Source organism: Callithrix jacchus, chromosome 19, assembly GCF_049354715.1.
Source record: "Callithrix jacchus isolate 240 chromosome 19, calJac240_pri, whole genome shotgun sequence".
NCBI lineage: Eukaryota > Metazoa > Chordata > Mammalia > Primates > Cebidae > Callithrix > Callithrix jacchus.
In genome coordinates, this window is record NC_133520.1 from 50,613,018 (window position 1) to 50,631,154 (window position 18,137).

General features: G+C 45.8%; 1 protein-coding gene across 2 annotated transcripts; it reads left to right on the top strand.

Moving 5' to 3' along the window:
• The first annotated feature begins 9,619 nt into the window (after positions 1-9,619).
• Positions 9,620-15,529, top strand: IRF2BP2 (interferon regulatory factor 2 binding protein 2). 2 transcript variants are annotated; one of them, XM_035280421.3, is made up of 2 exons: positions 9,620-11,345; positions 11,930-15,529. In XM_035280421.3, exons 1-2 carry the CDS (start codon positions 10,298-10,300, stop codon positions 12,643-12,645), a joined length of 1,764 nt encoding a protein of 587 aa, XP_035136312.1. In that variant the 5' UTR covers positions 9,620-10,297; the 3' UTR covers positions 12,646-15,529. The 2 variants fall into 2 exon arrangements, with proteins under 2 accessions (XP_035136312.1, XP_035136313.1); XM_035280422.3 differs by having other exon boundaries at positions 10,162-11,297.
• Positions 15,530-18,137: the final 2,608 nt, after the last annotated feature.

The following is an 18,137-nucleotide window of genomic DNA, read 5'->3' on the forward strand; positions in this document are numbered from 1 at the left end:
CTTCAGGGGCAAAAATGATACCTATGATAATGTAAAGAGGTCTTAGAACAGCTGGGACTAGCAGTAAAAAATTCAAAATTTTGACAGTCCTGGTTTGGGGAGACCATTTAGATTCAGGGAGAGCTATGAAATTGTGTCGTCTGAACTGGTGAAGTATTTTTCAAAGTAGATTAACAGGACACAGTATTATGAGGAAATCACACTGATTTTCACTTTCTTACTGGCTTCTTGGTTTCATTAAATGCTTAAATAAGAATATAACTACAATATTTCTAAACGATTGTGCAACTGCTCTGAAGCTTGACTACCTCCCACTACTCACAAGAATACGAGTGGTATATATCTGGTAGGTTACCCATGAAACGACTGTGACAGGTCGTATTTCTGGTTAATTGTTAGTTCCTTATGACCTTAGACTTTGCCTGTGTATTTAATAACACCATCTGCTGTCTGGGGTAGCAATACCACCTTTTTACATGAGGATTACTGTTCTTACTTCGTAAACAAAAGTGCTCAATCTGAGGTGTTGAAACTCTACCATAGAATTATTTAAATTATACTACCTATGGAAAGCTTAAAGAAAAAAATAACTTTCTTCTCTATGCTGGCTTTATTGGCTTCAAGTAAAATATCATAATTTATACACCATAATAAAAGTATTTTTAAAAGATTTACAAGTTGTATTCTTGGTCTGCAAAATGAAATGTTTTAAAAGAACATTGCCTGTGTTAATCTTGTTTTATCTTCTTCCAGCCAAGTTTCTCATTGTATATGATCTCTGAGTAATTTCTCAGTAAAACAGACAATTTAAAAAAATTCTCACAAAATTAAGACTTAAAAAAAAATCATCACCCGATATCCTGCCTCTCTGTTTTGGAGCATTCTGAGAATCCCACTGGTTTATAAAAACGATTACAACATCTACTAACGCATGGTCTGTAATAAGGCAAATGTAGACAGGGTTTGAAGTCACCTGCCTTTGTTTGGGTCTCACAGATAGAGGCGCCTGTGAAATGAACGTTCCGTGGTCTGAGTGAGGTGGGTGGCAGGGGGCAGGGTGCTTATGTTTAATTTAACCAGGCCCATGCTGTACAGTATATTAATTTGGTACAATTCTCCAATCCATGAATCAGAACTTCCTAAAAACAGAAGGGCTCTATGTAGTGGGAGAACTGGCTTGCGTCTAAGTTGTATCTCCTGCATGAGGGGAAATAGCACCTTTCCGAGGCAGGAGAAGGGAACTCCATTCATTTATTCATTCGTTTATTTGTTCCGTAAGCCATTGCCAGCCTTCATCCAAAAAGGGGCAGAGGTGAATGAAATTGCTGGTTAAGTTTACCAGAGAAAGCTCCCTAATGGTGAAAACTTTTTCACAGTAGCGATGCTATTGAGAAACAAGAATGAGCACTGCAGAATAAAGCATTCCAGGTCAGTGTGTGTCTGATTTTGAAGCCTCGGACTTTTGTTATTAACTGTGACGAGGCTCACAGAATTGACCGCGATACACCCAGTACTTGCATAATTCCTAACTTTATGCTAAAATATGGACACTGCAGAGTGGGGTGTGTGTGTGTGTGTGTTTAAATCACTTGGAACCAGAAAGGTTGGCCTGAATACCCACCACATGAAAATAATCAAGAGGTCATTTGCCAACAGAAAACAACTTCAAAAGTATGGAATGTGGAATTCTGAGCCTACACCATTTGACAGCGTCCCAAAAAGGCATGTCCTGACATGTTTTCAGTCTAAGAGGGCTTCAGCATTCCAGGCTTTTAAAAGAATGTCTCCTGTTACAGGAGCGGCCTATCTTTTTCCACACTCTGAATTCAAGGAATCTGGAAGTCTAATTCTGGAACACTCATTTTAAAATATATTGAATAATCTTTATATGAAAAGTAAAGTATATGGTGGCTCCTTTTTTGGTTTTTGAAGAATAGTTGAAATGAAACAAGTTCTTCACATAAGAAAAACACAGAATTTTTGCAAAACAGAATTTTAAAAAGCTTTGTTAATCAGACCTGTAGAAATGAAAGCCATAATGTAACATGAATGTAACATTTCACCATAGTTAACCAAGTCACAACAAATTTCAAAACATCAGAATTCTTTGAATTTACTCTCATAACATCCTTTATGAATTCAGTGTATAGCATGTAAAGAGGTCACACAGCCATTAAGCAGTAGACTCCTAGGTGAGAGTAAAAAACACCTCCAAGCAGGTTTCCGTATCCTGCTGACCCATTCAGCCAAATGCCTGCCTGTGTGTGAAATTGCTTTGTTTGTTTGTTTGCTGGCTTCTTCAACTGAGGGCCTCTTGAATAATCTGAATAGCCTATGGATAGTATATTAAGTCTTTGCCCATATATATATATATGTATATTTGTATATATGTATATCTGTATATATACATATACACACATGCATACACATAGAATTATATATAAACACACGTACATACACACATGCACACACACATACGTATATGAAATAAGGCAGTCTCTTGAGGAAAGAAAAGTCCAAATATTTTCCATAAGCCCTGAGGCATTGAAGTTGGGCTTACATTAATGCTGATACAGATGTTTTGCCTTGGCTAATTTAAACTAAGTATAGACTGTGGTTTAGATTCTTCTAACCTGGGATTTAGCCCCAAACCAAACAAATATGATATTCTCAGATGATGTGATGCTCTGGTAGCCATTTAACCTCCCGACTTTATCTGGATGGCACAATGCTCCCAAATAATGGGTAGGCATTTACTGGTAGTTTTTCCGCACTGTTTTGTAATCCCATGTGGGTCAGAAGAATGTTGGGCTTGGGTCTGTCAAATTCCTGTGTATTCCCATTGCCCCCACTCACCACATGAGAGGTCAGAACAGAAAAGACATCAAGGCCAGCACCCTCTCCTCCACTCAAGAAAAACTGGCCTAGAGTGTCCAACTGACCTGCCTCAGATCACATGCCAGGTGTATGAACAGAACCTACGGTCCCTCGGTGATCTGCACAGATATTTGCATGTATGCAAAAAAGAACCTATGAAGAAAACATAAATAGGAGGTAGCCCACCAGTGGGCTAAAGAAAGAACTGCAGTTTGGGAAACCTGAATTCTGTCGTTTAACTGCACACTTTCTTTGTTTTAAGACAGATTCCTTATTGTCTTGGTGCCTCAGTTCACAAAGTAAACAGATGCTGATGTTCTTAGCCGTTGTTAAGAATAATGAATTGGTCTGATAATGCAAAGAGAGATAGATGGATAGGTAGATAGGTAGATGATTGAGAGGTAGGTAGACAGAATAAAAGCAGCCTGACAAATGTTTAAAATCTAGCTACCTGTTACATGCTAAAGAGAAGGGCCCTCGGGAAGTTCACGTGTGTAGTTCCTAGGCATGTTTCAGAACCAACTTCCTCACTCAGGAATTTGCTTGAAGGGCTGGGAGTCTTGCCAGCAAGTCCATCAAAGTTCATTTGTATTTGCATTTTAGCTGTCTGTGACAAGCTTTTTAGTAAACACACTATATTTAGGCAGTCACTTTAAGGAATCCAGCAGTGGTCTCTTGCTAGGGCTCACATCTAGGCTGTCTACTGGTATCTGCTTCCTTCTTCCCTGTGTGAACTTCAGTTCTGGGTGTGAATCTTAATTCTTTCAATGGTTTTACACTCTGCCTCACAAAGAGGCATTAACATGTGGGCATAGAAATGGATGTGCCAAGTCATACAGGAATTCACTCCAACTAATAAAGTACAGTCCTCAGTCCGTCTGTTTAACTTTCCTTCCTCCTGTGGCAAGCTCTCTGTGTCTCCTTTACTTATAAAAATGACCACCATTCCTCCCATGCCAAAAAAACAGGTATTGCCACTCGGGAGGCTGAGGCAGGAGAGTGACTTGAACCCAGGAGGTGGAGGCTGCAGTGGGCTGAGATTGTGCCACTGCACTCCAGCCTGGAGTCTCAAAAAGAAAAAAAAAGATGGCAGTCTCAAAAAATAATACTAACAATGAAAGTTCATTTGAGTAATTATGAACAACTTGTACTCCATAGCACCCTTATAACCGTGATATTCTATGCAATATGTTGTTTCACACTTTTTTCTTTTTAGTACCCTGTAGCCCATTGTATTTACTTGTCTGAGTGAAAAGTAGTTAGGATCGGACTCCTACCATTGGAATTAAATGATGTTTTTTCTATTTTTAAGCAAATAGATCACAAAGAGTTGGAGGTGTTGTATTCCAATTTGGGGAGTGCCAAACCCATTCCATCACCCAACTGATTCCCGCAGTTGGGTCTTTTATCCTAACACCAACATCAGTTTTTATCGAAGGTTCACAAAGACCAGCACAAAAATGGTTTGCCAGGTAAAGAGCCCTGCGCTAGAGCTGCTGTTGTAGCAACTGTGCCTTACCTCTGTCAGCTCCTTTTGTCTGGGGTGAACGTTCACTTCTCTTTGGATTGATTGTTCTATGAACTATGCTAAAATTTTCCTTTTTCCTATAAATTAGGTAGAGATAAGAAAAGCGTAACACCTTTTCTGTTAAAATTCAGATGTTAACACTCTTTCTGGGACTCTATGCTGTGCTTACATGATTTTTAACAATGCAAAATGCAAAGAGAATATTTTCGACTACATCCTTAGGCAACAGACTCATACCTAGATATCAGTTCTGACACTCACTTTTCTTTTCTTTCTTTATATTTTTTTGAGATGGAGTCTTGCTTTGTCACCCAGGCTATAGTACAGTGGCATGATCTTGGCTCACTGCAACTTCCGCCTCCTGTGTTCAAGCAATTCTCCTGCCTCAGTCTCCTGAGTAGCTGGGATTACAGGTGCCTGCCACCACGTGCAGCTAATTTTCGTATTTTGAGTAGAGACAGAGTTTCATCATGTTGGCCAGGCTGGTCTCAAACTCCTGACCTCCTGACCTCCTGATCCTCCCTCCTTGGCCTCCCAAAGTGCTGAGATTACAGGTGTGAGCCACCGCGTCTGGCCTCTGACACTCATTTTTCATGTTACTTTAGGCAAGTCAGGTTTTTAGTTTCTGAAAAGGATGATAAGATAATATAATTTATCTTTGAAATGTCTTTTTAAAATGTTCATATGATATAGCAAATACCATGCCATCATACTGTTCTCTAACCTTTTAGAATTATTGCCTTATTTGAGTTTTTCAGTTCCTGTACTATGGAATGTGTATGTAGGAGATGTACATTTTTTAATAGGAAAACTAATTTGAGAGGAAATTTACCCACTTTTTATTTTCAAATGTTATCTGTGAAGTTAATTCATGATTTTGCCAGTATCTTCCTACTGATATCTTTCACAGGGTTTCAGTGAGTGTCTTAAATATTGTAAGTTAAGCCCACATCCAGACATTATTCCAGAAAAGTGCATTTCATCCTGCTTTTTCCAAAAAGTCAATAGGAGGTTTACTGGCATCAAATGACTGTTGAATCCCTTCCAGTTCTACAAATTTCCTTGCAGACTGAGCAAGTGTGTGACCTCAATCTCTCCTTTGTCTGTTTTGTCTGTTTCTCACTTAGCTCTTTAAATTCTGACACAGTAAGTATTTAGCCTTTATCAAGACCACAAATTTTGCTCTAAATAGGGACCTATACATATGTTGACATATAGGCTGGTGACTAGCAGCTTCTGTGTACAGTATGTGGATGTTTAAGAGCTCCTGTGATTTTATTTGGCCTGATTCTTAGACCCTCCACAAAGAGTTTATCTCCTCAACATGCAAAAGGCTCTTTAATATCTGTATGCTCTCTGTGCACAGGGGAGGTAGGCTACAGAGAGAGGTCAAACAGGGAAAGTATTTCTAAAAAGGAATATTTGCAGTTTGAAAAACAGTGAGATTGTCTCATAAAATGCTGTTGCTTAGAAGGAAGACTCGCATATCAATTACAGAAGATCATTTATGTCATGGTGCTCCATAGTATGTATAGGTAGATTCATATAAACACGTGTTCAAATATACAACTTAAAAAATCGGAAAAGCCCTGAATATTATGTGTGCTCTTCTAGCCTTATGACACTTTTGCTGAAGCTGAAGAAACCTGCAATGATGTTCACAGAAATCCAGATGAAATGTGGCTGCATTTTTTCTTTTCTTCAAATATGCCAAGGTCAGAGTTTAAGAAGCTTTAGCGTGGTTGCAACATGATGCTATTTAAGGGAACTGCACTCTAAAGAATGAAGGCTGTGATTCCACCTCTGGACAGAGGGTGAAAGCCATGAACTCAGCAGTTCCTACGAATACCGTCTATCTCCTGGATGCACCCACAAGCTGCTGGGGAGACGGGGTTGCACCCTTCCTGCAGCTGTGTGTCCTGGGGGTAAAGTTCCATTAAGGTACTCTTGTAGGAACTGTTTCTTTACACTGTGCTATAGAGTGTCAGCTCAGGGCTTTCGTGTGTTAAAAGCTGCTTGACTGGTGTAAGCTCTGGGGACCAGATTCAGATTTTAGATGTTTAACGCTCACACAGTAGAAGCCCATTTAAATCGCAGTGTGGGAAGGTCACATTTGTTCTACCCATCGAGCTCTCGCTTAGAACTGCTCTTAGGTTTGCCTTCCAAGCCACTTCCCTTATTCCTGCTCTTTTGATAGTGTCATACCGAATGGCTTTCCTTTTACTCCTAAACTGTGATTTTTATTTTAAAAAAAAACCTTCAGAAATTAGAGCTGGAAAAGACTGTTGGTTTGTCTAGTCTCAGCAGGAGTGTTCTCCATAGAATATTTCCTTTAGTCCTTAAGACAAATTGCAACATTTCAGTGTTCTGGCGAAAAGCCAGCCTCAACCGGCTGCTTTGCCGACACTTGGCCCAGCATCTGCCTGCCTGTCCGTGTATGAATGTGCAGGAGCACACTGCAGCCAACCCGGTAACCTTGACTCTTGAGTGGCAAAGATGATCATAATTCTCTTCTGAGAGGACCTGGTGCCTTAAGCAAGAGAGGGCAGAGTCTACGTGACTAAAACATACCAACTTCCTCTTTCATAAGTCATCACATGATGAACTACAATTACAATTCCTGCCTTGTCTCTGCGAATTGCAGACGCATTGCCTCACCCTAGAAACCCTGCTCCTGTGTGTGGAGGAGGCGGCTGTAACTGCTGCAGCAGCCGCTTTGGACGGGATCCAACTCCAGTCTGTGCCGGGAGGGAGAGTGGTGGGTGGAAGACAAAAACAAAGCTATGTTTACTTAGCATACATCGATAAAGCTGCTTCGGAGCTACAAGAAAGGCCAGCCAGCATGAAAGACTTCTGATACAATATTAAGGAATTGCTGCCCTGGATCCAGCCTTAACCCCCTTGATTCCGGATCGAGCCCAGAACTAAAATAGCCTTTCCATTTTCCACTGGACATTTCATTAGGGAAGTTACAGCAACTCAGTTTCGACATGAAACTGGCAGTGTAAAATAAGAAGGAAATGCTCTTCCTTTGCAGAAGAAAAGCTCTGTTCTACAAAGATCTTAGTATCTCTCAAGGCAGAATTTGTGTCTCTAATTCTATTTTGGGATGGAGTGGCAGGCTTTCCCTCGAGGCCATTACAGTACCAGCTTGCAGATAAATGAGTATAATTAGGCCACAGCTCTAATGGTGAGTTGTGTTTTCTTTTAACATGTTTCAGTCAGTGCTTAGTGGGCCATCTCTTGCGGGTGTTGAGTTGGTTCATTTCTCTGCAGCACAAGGACTGGGCAGTGACACAGTGGGTGAAGCCATGTGCTGGGATGAATGTCACAGGGTCTCCGAGGAGGGTGACCAAAGGGACAGGTCCTGAAGGCAGTGTGCAACAGCAAAGCCTGGGAGTGACAAAACCCGCTGGCACCAGCTGCTCCCGGGAAGGATCTGGGCAGGCCCCGCTCTCCCAGCTTGAAGAGGGTGAGGCAGGATTGCAATTGCAGGGCAAGATCCACAAACAGATGGAGAGCCCTTTAAAGCAGGCGCACCTTCTATGGAAATCCCCAAAAGACATTCAAGGCTAACCTACAAAAACATTTAGGTCTGACATTACGTTTTCTGTGCCATTCTCAAACAGGTTTTTTCATGTGTTTTAAGCAGCTCCCTCCACTGTTTCGCTAAGGCTGTTTTTCCTCTTCCTTGTGGTTAATCCTTTGAAGCAACCTGGTACTTTCAATAGCAACGGCTAGAGAGAAACGTCAGCAGGATTTTTTTCTCTCTCCACCTACCAATCCAGTTGTAGGAAAGATAATATAATTAGTACCCTGTTCTTCCCACACTTAACCAGCTCATTCCAGTCTCAGGGGAGAGATGTGGGCCTGTGTTCCCAACAAAAGCAGCTCCAGAGGCCGCCCTTAAAGAGCTGAAGTGTAAAAGTCCCAATTGAGAGCGACTAAGCCTACGAACATTAGGGAGACTAACGACCAGCCCAAAGTGATTTATCATAACACACACCAGCTCCTCCTCCCGATAAAAGTGCGAAACTCAAGTGTTCAATTCAGTCTGGGCTGAGGCTGAGGCTGCCAACTGTGGCAGAGCTGCGGGCCGGGCGTCTGGGCTGAGCCCGGCCTAGGTGGCACATAGGGTGCAAGTCCGCCCCCGCCAGTGGCCCGCCCTCCGCGACGGCGAGCCAGCCAGCCGGTCGCCCCCACGGCCCGCGGGGACCCCGCAGAGACAAGCAGACCCCCGCCCCCCACGGCTCGCGCCCGCGCCTCCCGCCACACCGAATCCAAGTTCGGGCCCGGGGGCGGCGCCTTGAGGCCCAGACTTGCCAAAGGGGGTGGAGCCTCCGCCGTGACGCGGCGGCGCTGGCCGTAGACCCCGGATCCCTGGAATGTGCATTCGTTCCACGAGGCCCTAGTGCCAGCGGCGCCGAGGCACGTCTGCGCGGAGCGTGCGCACTTGCGGCGGCGGCCGTCCGCGGCCCCGCGCCCACGTCACGCGCCCGCCGCGCGGACCTACATAAGGCGGTCTGGGCCGCTGGCGCGGCGAGGACCCCGCTGAACAGGGCGGCTGGACTGGCTAAGAGTATCACTTGGTGTTCTCGAGCAGCTAATCAGAACCGCGCTCCCTCCGCTCGAGGGCTCCGTGGAAAACGCGCGAGCCAGCTGGCGGCGTGTGCACGCGGTGCTGGGCTTGGGAACGTCAGACTCTCCCCAGTTAGTAAAAGGGGCAGGCAGCGCGTGTGTCCTTCCCAAGACAAATGCAAATGCAAAGCACCAGTGACGGATTTCATGCTCATGCGTCCGACATTGAGCTTTCAAGTCTCACTCCTAAGAAACTGGGACTGTGAACCACGCTAGACTTAAAATCCCCCTTCTCTGGAGACTGACGAAAACCAAGTGACAAAGTGGCCTTGCATGAAAAAAAATTTAAAAATGACTTTTGGCATGGTTTGGCCCAGAGGCACACCAGGGGAAAACATCCTGAGGGTGGTCGAGACAGCCGGGTGGGGCGCGAAGTGAGGGAAGTGGAGGAAAAACGCAGGACCACTTAGCACGGCGTTCCGAAGGGAACACCGGCTCTGCGGCGCCCGGCTCTCCCGGCAGCGCTCCTTGGGCGCGCGGGGGGAGGGGGAGCACGCGCGCGCGGGAGGGCGGGCGCGCGCACGAGGGGAGGGGGCCCGCGCAGGCGCCGTGCGAGACTGTCGAAGAATCAAGTCTGTAGAAGTGGAGCGGCCGCGGCGCCAGCAGCAGCAGCGACGGTGGCAGCGGCGGAGCTGAGGCGGGCTGGCCGCTGACGCTGGCGCTGGAGAGCGGCGACGCCAGGAGCTGTGAGAGAGCGGCGGAGCGACCCCGGGCCCGCGCCGCGCCCGAGCTCCACGCCGCCCGGCCGCCGCCGCCCCGGCGCGGCATGCCCCGCCGCTCGGGCTGAGCCTGCCCCGGCGGCCGCCCCCCGCCCCCCGCCCCCCCGGCCTCCCCGCCCCCCGCCCCGCACTCCGTGCCGGCCGCCGTCGCGACCTGCTGCGCTCCCCCACGCCCGCGCGGCCCGTCTTCGCCCCGGTCTGGAGGCCCGCCGCGGCCCCGGCCGAGCCCCAGCCGCCTCGCCCGCCGCCCCGCCGCCCCGCGCCGCCCGCCCGTGCCCGCGCCGCCCGGGGGGACCTGCTGCCGCGGCTGCAGCCTCTCGCCCCGCGCCCGCCGCCCCTCGTGCACCGGGGGCGCTGCGCGGGCGCCGAGCCTTCGCGGGCTTTGCCGCCGCCGCCGCCTTTGCGGCCGCCGCCGCCGCTGGTGGGGGAGACGCGGGGTTGGGGGGGGAGGAGGGCGCGCGTGGTGCCGGTGGGGGGCGGCGGCGGCGCCCCCTCCTCCTCCTCCACCTTCTCCGGCGCGGCGGGCTCCTCGGACATGGCCGCGGCGGTGGCGGTGGCGGCCGCGTCCCGGCGGCAGTCGTGCTACCTGTGTGACCTGCCCCGCATGCCCTGGGCCATGATCTGGGACTTCACCGAACCCGTGTGCCGCGGCTGCGTCAACTACGAAGGCGCCGACCGCGTCGAGTTCGTCATCGAGACGGCGCGGCAGCTGAAGCGGGCGCACGGCTGCTTCCCGGAGGGTCGTTCCCCGCCCGGCACCGCGGCCCCGGCTGCCGCCAAGCCGCCGCCGCTCTCGGCCAAGGACATCCTTCTGCAGCAGCAGCAGCAGCTCGGCCACGGCGGCCCCGAGGCGGCCCCGCGCGCCCCGCAGGCCCTGGAGCGCTATCCTCTGGCGGCCGCGGCCGAGCGGCCCCCGCGCCTTGGCTCGGATTTCGGCGGCAGCCGTCCGGCGGCGAGCCTGGCCCAGCCGCCGACTCCGCAGCCGCCGCCTGTGAACGGCATACTGGTGCCCAATGGTTTCTCCAAGCTGGAGGAGCCGCCCGAGCTGAATCGCCAGAGCCCGAACCCGCGGCGCGGCCACGCGGTGCCGCCCACCCTGGTGCCGCTCATGAACGGCTCGGCCACGCCGCTGCCCACCGCGCTCGGCCTCAGCGGCCGCGCTGCCGCCTCCTTGGCCGCGGTGTCCGGAGCCGCGGCCGCCAGCCTGGGCTCTGCGCAGCCCGCCGACCTGGGCACCCACAAGCGGCCGGCCTCTGTGTCCAGCAGCGCAGCAGCGGAGCACGAGCAGCGCGAGGCGGCAGCCAAAGAGAAGCAACCGCCGCCGCCGGCCCACCGGGGCCCGGCCGACAGCCTGTCCACCGCGGCCGGGGCCGCCGAGCTGAGCGCTGAAGGTGCGGGCAAGAGCCGCGGCTCCGGAGAGCAGGACTGGGTCAATAGGCCCAAGACCGTGCGCGACACGCTGCTGGCGCTGCACCAGCACGGCCACTCGGGGCCCTTCGAGAGCAAGTTTAAGAAGGAGCCGGCCCTGACTGCAGGCAGGTTGTTGGGTTTCGAGGCCAACGGGGCCAACGGGTCTAAAGCAGGTAGGGGCGGCTGTGGAGTGAGGGGCTCTAGGGGAGAAAAGGGGACGGAGAGCAGAGGAGGGGTGGTTTTTTTCAAGTCACCATTTTGCCCCAGCCCAGAAACAACAAACACCCCACTTCCTGATCTGCCTGAGGCGGAACCAGTGCTTAGTGGCAACGTGTTCCTGTGCTGAAGCAGCATAACAGAGATGAGTCACACTGGGCTGATAGGCTCTGCCACGGGCTTTTCCTTTCCCAGCACATTCTTGGATGGGAGCATGAGGGCACCAGTCACCTTTTAACCTACTGGGGGACATTAGCGGTCACATGCCCAGTGCAAACCTTGTGCATGTGTAAAAACAGGCAGTTACAAGCATGCCGTTTTCGCTGGCTCCGTTTTACTAAATCAGTCGGCTGCCTCGGAACCCCATACGTCTAAAGGTTTTAAGTTGCATGTGCACTTGAAACTCGAATGAGTCTTTTCTGTCCGTGCTTTTAGAGAGGAGGAATTCTGAAACGAGTTCGCTTCTGGTCGGGAAGAGGGATTCTTTCCAGTGCGCCGTCGTTTATGTTTCCTTTCTCTTTTCTTGTCTTTGTGTTTCCAGTTGCAAGAACAGCAAGGAAAAGGAAGCCCTCTCCAGAACCAGAAGGTGAAGTCGGGCCCCCTAAGATCAATGGAGAGGCCCAGCCGTGGCTGTCCACATCCACAGAAGGGCTCAAGATCCCCATGACGCCTACATCCTCTTTTGTGTCTCCGCCGCCACCCACTGCCTCACCTCATTCCAACCGGACCACACCGCCTGAAGCGGCCCAGAATGGCCAGTCCCCCATGGCAGCCCTGATCTTAGTAGCAGACAATGCAGGGGGCAGTCATGCCTCAAAAGATGCCAACCAGGTTCACTCCACTACCCGGAGGAATAGCAACAGTCCGCCCTCTCCGTCCTCTATGAACCAAAGAAGGCTGGGCCCCAGAGAGGTGGGGGGCCAGGGAGCAGGCAACGCAGGAGGACTGGAGCCAGTGCACCCTGCCAGCCTCCCGGACTCCTCTCTGGCAGCCAGTGCCCCCCTGTGCTGCACCCTCTGCCACGAGCGGCTGGAGGACACCCATTTTGTGCAGTGCCCGTCTGTCCCTTCGCACAAGTTCTGCTTCCCTTGCTCCAGACAAAGCATCAAACAGCAGGGAGCTAGTGGAGAGGTCTATTGTCCCAGTGGGGAAAAATGCCCTCTTGTGGGCTCCAATGTCCCCTGGGCCTTTATGCAAGGGGAAATTGCAACCATCCTTGCTGGAGATGTGAAAGTGAAAAAAGAGAGAGACTCGTGAGTTTCCGGTTTCAGAAAAACCCAATGATTACTCTTTAATTAAAACTGCTTGAATTGTATATATATCTTCATATATATATATATCCAAGACAAGGGAAATGTAGACTTCATAAACATGGCTGTATAATTTTGATTTTTTTTGAATACATTGTGTTTCTATATTTTTTTTTTTTGACGACAAAAGGTATGTACTTATAAAGGCATTTTTTTTCTTTTGTTAACGTTATTAGCATATCTTTGTGCTTTTATTATCCTGGTGACAGTTACCGTTCTATGTAGGCTGTGACTTCTATGTAGGCTGTGACTTGCGCTGCTTTTTTAGAGCACTTGGCAAATCAGAAATGCTTCTAGCTGTATTTGTATGCACTTATTTTAAAAAGAAAAAAAAAGCCAAATACATTTTCTGACATTGTAAGATTGCCTTACTGTCTGTCATTCCTTATTGCTGGCCCCTTTCTCAGGCCGGAGGCCAAGTGGTGGAGAAGGAAAAGAAGTGAGTGAGCGGGCATGCAGTCAAGTGGGCATGCCACTGGGAAACACCACCAGGTTACCCTGAAACATGGTCCTCAGAGGAGTAGGAAAGCAGATTTTCAATCTCTATTTTGTTCTTAAAAGTTGGGTTCCTGAGATACTGATGACTGAGAGTGCTGCTGGGAAATTTTCAGGATTGTGTGGTCTTTTGGGGGTTTTTTTTGTTTGTTTTTAAGACAAAGTTGACCGCTGTTCACTGTCCACGTGATCGGTTGTAAGATTACAATGCTGCATGCTAGTTGGTTACATACACAATTCCAGTGATGGAAGGCGGTTATAATGGATGGTGGTGTGTACAAGATGGCACTGCCATCTTTGAGCAGAGCCCAGCTCTGCAGCGCCACTTCATCTTTTTAAACACCCTAGAGGTCTGTTTGTTGTTGCTGTTGTCCTTGATTTTGAAAGAGTTGCAAGAGAAGTTAGAGTCCAGGTGAACTTGGAGATTGTGGGATTGGTTTTGTTTCTGTTTTGTTTATCATTTACCTGTAGTGCTATTGCTGTTGATACTATCACCTATACCCTGTTTCTAGTGAGTGCTGAATACAGTATGGTACAATGACAGTAACAGCCGCGGGTGCTGCCAGGACTGCCCTTGGGCATATCAGTGACAGCCCAAATGTGGGTGGAGGAAACCTGTAATTTCCTTCTTACATGTGTTTGAAATACCAAGTGAATAATACTGTTCTGGAAAAAAAAGATAAACTAGTGGAAATTCAATAAATTAAGGGTTTTATATAATAGACAGGCCCCACCTCAAAATATTTTTAGAAGTCTTTTTGTAAACTAATTTCTTTTGATCAGTATTTTTCATCAGTAAAATGATTTTTTTAAAACCAATAAATCATCAGTTATTAGAAATAGTTGTCTCACAGTGATACTGGTTTTTCTTTTGTGCTGTTACCGTTTCACATTGACAGGAACACTGTTTTAAATCCTTATGTTCAGGTGTTTGTAACTTGGCCTCATAATTAGGCTGAATCATGGCTTCAAGGTCTACAGTTTATGTGTATGGTTCACAGCCTCGCTTCTGTTTTCATTTGCAAATACAGATTTTTACCAACTTTGGATTCTTTTTTAGTTACGTGTTTTTCTTTTTAAATTGTTCAAAATATCTTTTAATGGTCAAGTTACTAACACTTGAAAATCAGATACTGCACCAAATACAGTATTTTTTCGTAGTGTTTTTAATGAGTGCACCTATTATTACTACCGTGCGAGAATTCATGTTACCAGTCATTGTTATATTACAGACAGACTTGCATGATTAACCAGTTTGTTACACTTTTTTTTCAAATTGGAGTATATATGACTCAGTTCAGACTGGTCTCTCTTATGTGAATGCACACATGCAGAAATGCAGTCAATTTTACATGCCCATAAAGACATTTGTAAAGAATTCAGCTATTATGGTCTGTTGTATAAATGTGTATCTAGGCACTTTATTATAACTGGAATTTGACCTCATAGATGTTACAACTTGATCAGTCATTTGACCTAATTTGTGGTAGCTATCTGTATGTTTTGCAATCTCAATACAGATAAGCTTTCCAAAAAGATTAACACAGAACCATCCTGCTGTTGTGGATAAGTCTATCCAGCTGTGGAAAGGGCAACCTGTGGTTTCTCTGTACTGGTGTTGAATGGGAGAAGAATATGAACAGCCTTAAAGAGCTGTGTATTGTGGTTACTATGATTAAAAAATAAGATATGCATGAGCCTCACCGGCTCTTGGGTGGCCTTTGTGGAAGGCTCGTAGCTGGAAAGTGTTGATTTGGGTTTTCTGGCATTCTTTTAAGTTAAAAAGTTAACACTGGGACATGGGTTTGATCTTTTGTTGTACCTGATGACAGTGCAGAGATTCTCCACAGCTGGATGAAAATGTCAGAAAGCTACTTACTGTACATGGGCAGTATCAGATTTCAAATCCTAGTATTTCATCTGTGCTTTTAATACTTAAAATATTAGGGGATGGGGTGTTGAAGCTTTCCCTTTTTTGCTTTAACAATTTATAGAATTTAACAGATGTACTGTCTTTCATGTGGCCTCACATTTAAAGTTATGACAACATACACACGGTTTACAACTTTTACTATATACCTTTCCTTGGCCACCAAGTATTTTAAAAGTGTGCCACCTTTTAACCTTTACTTTTTTTTTAAGTTGGAGGTGATACTTTTTCTATATATGATGAAACTCATGTCAACTGAAGTGAGTGTAATCTCAGATATCAACATTATTATATTTTAAAATCACACTATGGAAATATCACCTGAATTCTGTCATTTGTCAGATTTACAGTACCTTTTTTTCTTTAACTTTTAGCATTAAATAAAAATAAAATTGGGAGCACTGAACATTTTCTGAGGCCTTTTTTAATTTTCTAAAGCAAACTTAGAATGGCTGTTGTTTTAATCACTAATGGCAATGTGACTAAAGGATGTGTGGGTTTGGGGCTGGGGTTTGCCTGAACGTCAGGAGATAAAAGACATGAAACGAAACAGGCAACTGATGGTATGAGAAAGCAGTGCCAGGGACTGGGGAAAGGGCAACTGGATAGGGAACACACATAAAAGAGCTGAGCAAAGTACAGCAAGAAAGCAGCTGTTTATTTTTCAACTAGCAGTGGAGCCAGCCATTCTGCAATAGTAGATTGGAAGGAGAAGAGTGTGAGGACACTGAAAAGACTGTCAAGACCTGGAGCTGATCTTTGGAAAGCTTTGGAATAAAACAGCTACGTTGGGCCACAGGAAATGCACTAAAGACAGAAGGGATTTTAAAAAACAAAAAGCCCTACACTTCAGAAAGCTTAGAAATGAAGTGAAAGCCAAAGCCATGTATGAGCTTCACTGATGATCTGAACCCTAAATCTGTAAATAGAGATGACACATTTTACTATCTACTCATACAGGAAGACATTTCCTAGATGTTGCAGCCTTTACTCTTTTTATTGATTAACAGCTTGGCAGACTTCTCTGTGAAAGGAAGTTGTGAAACTTTAAAGAGTTTGAGGCAAGGATATACATAGAGTTACTATATGTTTTAAATTAAACAGCAGCAGTGAATGTGTACTTGAATGTATTTACACTAGGTGTGGTCCAGTAACTAGGAGGGGCCCATTACGATATGTTTTCGTAGTTTTTCATTATTAGTAGTCCATTTAAGACTGTTTTCAAGAAACCATATTCTTAGCAAGTTACGGAGTATAAGAAACAATTTTTCATTTAATATCTAGGTTAAAAGAAATAGGTTGAACTACTAATCAGTTTTTTCTAACATAAAAATGCTACATTTTATTTTTAATGAAATTTAAAATAGTGCAGCTTGAAAAGACGTTTTCAAAACTTCAGACCTCTTCCCAAAGATACACTTTAATGCCTGCATTTAGTTTTCAGTTAAGAAAACAAACTGGACTCTTGATGTGGCAGATGTCTTTGTTTATTCCCCAAAGGGGAGTTGGGGAGAGTTAAAAGGAAACTATGGAAATCCTTTTTTAATTCCTAGACTTTTAAGTCCCTCTCTACTCAAAATTGTTTTGCATATGATTTATAGATGGTTTTATTTGGTTAGTGAAGAGTAAAATGTTTCTCTTCCTGATTCCTAAGTGTATACGTGGAATCATTCAGAAAAATGTCAGTTGTGTGTAGGCCACGAGAAGTCCTGAGTCACCCTCATTTGCTTGCCTTTTGTTCATAGGGAACAGCATGAGAAGACACGCCTTTCCTCTGTCACAGACCAAGGTCAGATGCACCAATGAATGGAATACATATTTACCCAATTTCTCATCCGGAGTTCTAGAAATGGTGGGGGGGGGGGGTGGAGGATGTTTTAACTCCTTCTGTGCCACTGGTTAGGCCTCTTTCAACAATAGTACTACAATCAAGTAGAAATTACGGGTGTGACTTTCCAGATTACAAACTATCTAGATCCCTTGTTGCTGTTTCTGTTGACAGCCTGCATTTTCCTCAGTATCTCTGAACCCCTCGCCTAACTTAAAAGGCACACAAGTAGACAATTTATAAATTAACTCAAGAGGTCAGAAGATGGAAAATTAGTAGATTTATGGATTATCTGTGGATTCCTCCATTAATCCTCAGATAAAAATCCATAATTTGTCAGGGATATCCACAGTACCCCTAGTTATTAACAAATTAATTTATACCTAATTTAACAGTGAGTATTGTTTTAACTCATTAGTATGTCATCTGCTCCCTCCCCATGTCAATACAGCTTAACCTAAAATGCTTGATTTGAAACAGCTCTCCTTTGATTTGTTGATTTCTGAAGTGTAGATTCTCTCTAAACGATTTTAGAATACAAAGTCTGTATTTACACTGGTTTTTATCAGCAAATGGTGCACATCTGCCTGGTACAACATAAAACAATCCATACAACCCACGGAACAGGTATTTTTGGGCAGAAAGTATACCTTAGATTATTATTTAGAATCATTTAGGCATTGTGTCTTAAAAAGCTGTTATTTTGAATCCAAAAAACAACTGAGTAAATTTTCTTACTAAACAACCCTATTGGAATGGTATAAACAATTTCTTCTGTAAGACAAACATTTATTTGAAAAATATATAGAATGGCACTCTACCTCACGCTAGCTCAAAACATGGAATAATAAATCTTTAGTACAAGAAAAACATCACAAAATCAGCATGAAAAGCAACTAGGAGATGATTTCTGCCTAGGTCAGATAAGTCTAGAGACTAGACTACAGGATGCCTAGTTGAAATTGAGAGCTTCAACACAGCGGTTGCTCTCATCCTGTGAATGGGCTTTCAGAAGTTAGATTGCGTAATCTAAAGAGCCTCCTCCAGCAGCTCTGCAGACGCCCTTGATGCTGAGATAAGACATCCTGTATAGGGTAATAATGTCACATTTGAATATTTCTAAATATAGTTTACATTTTGGGGGAAATGAACTATATTACATAATCTGTAGATCACATCAGTTAAC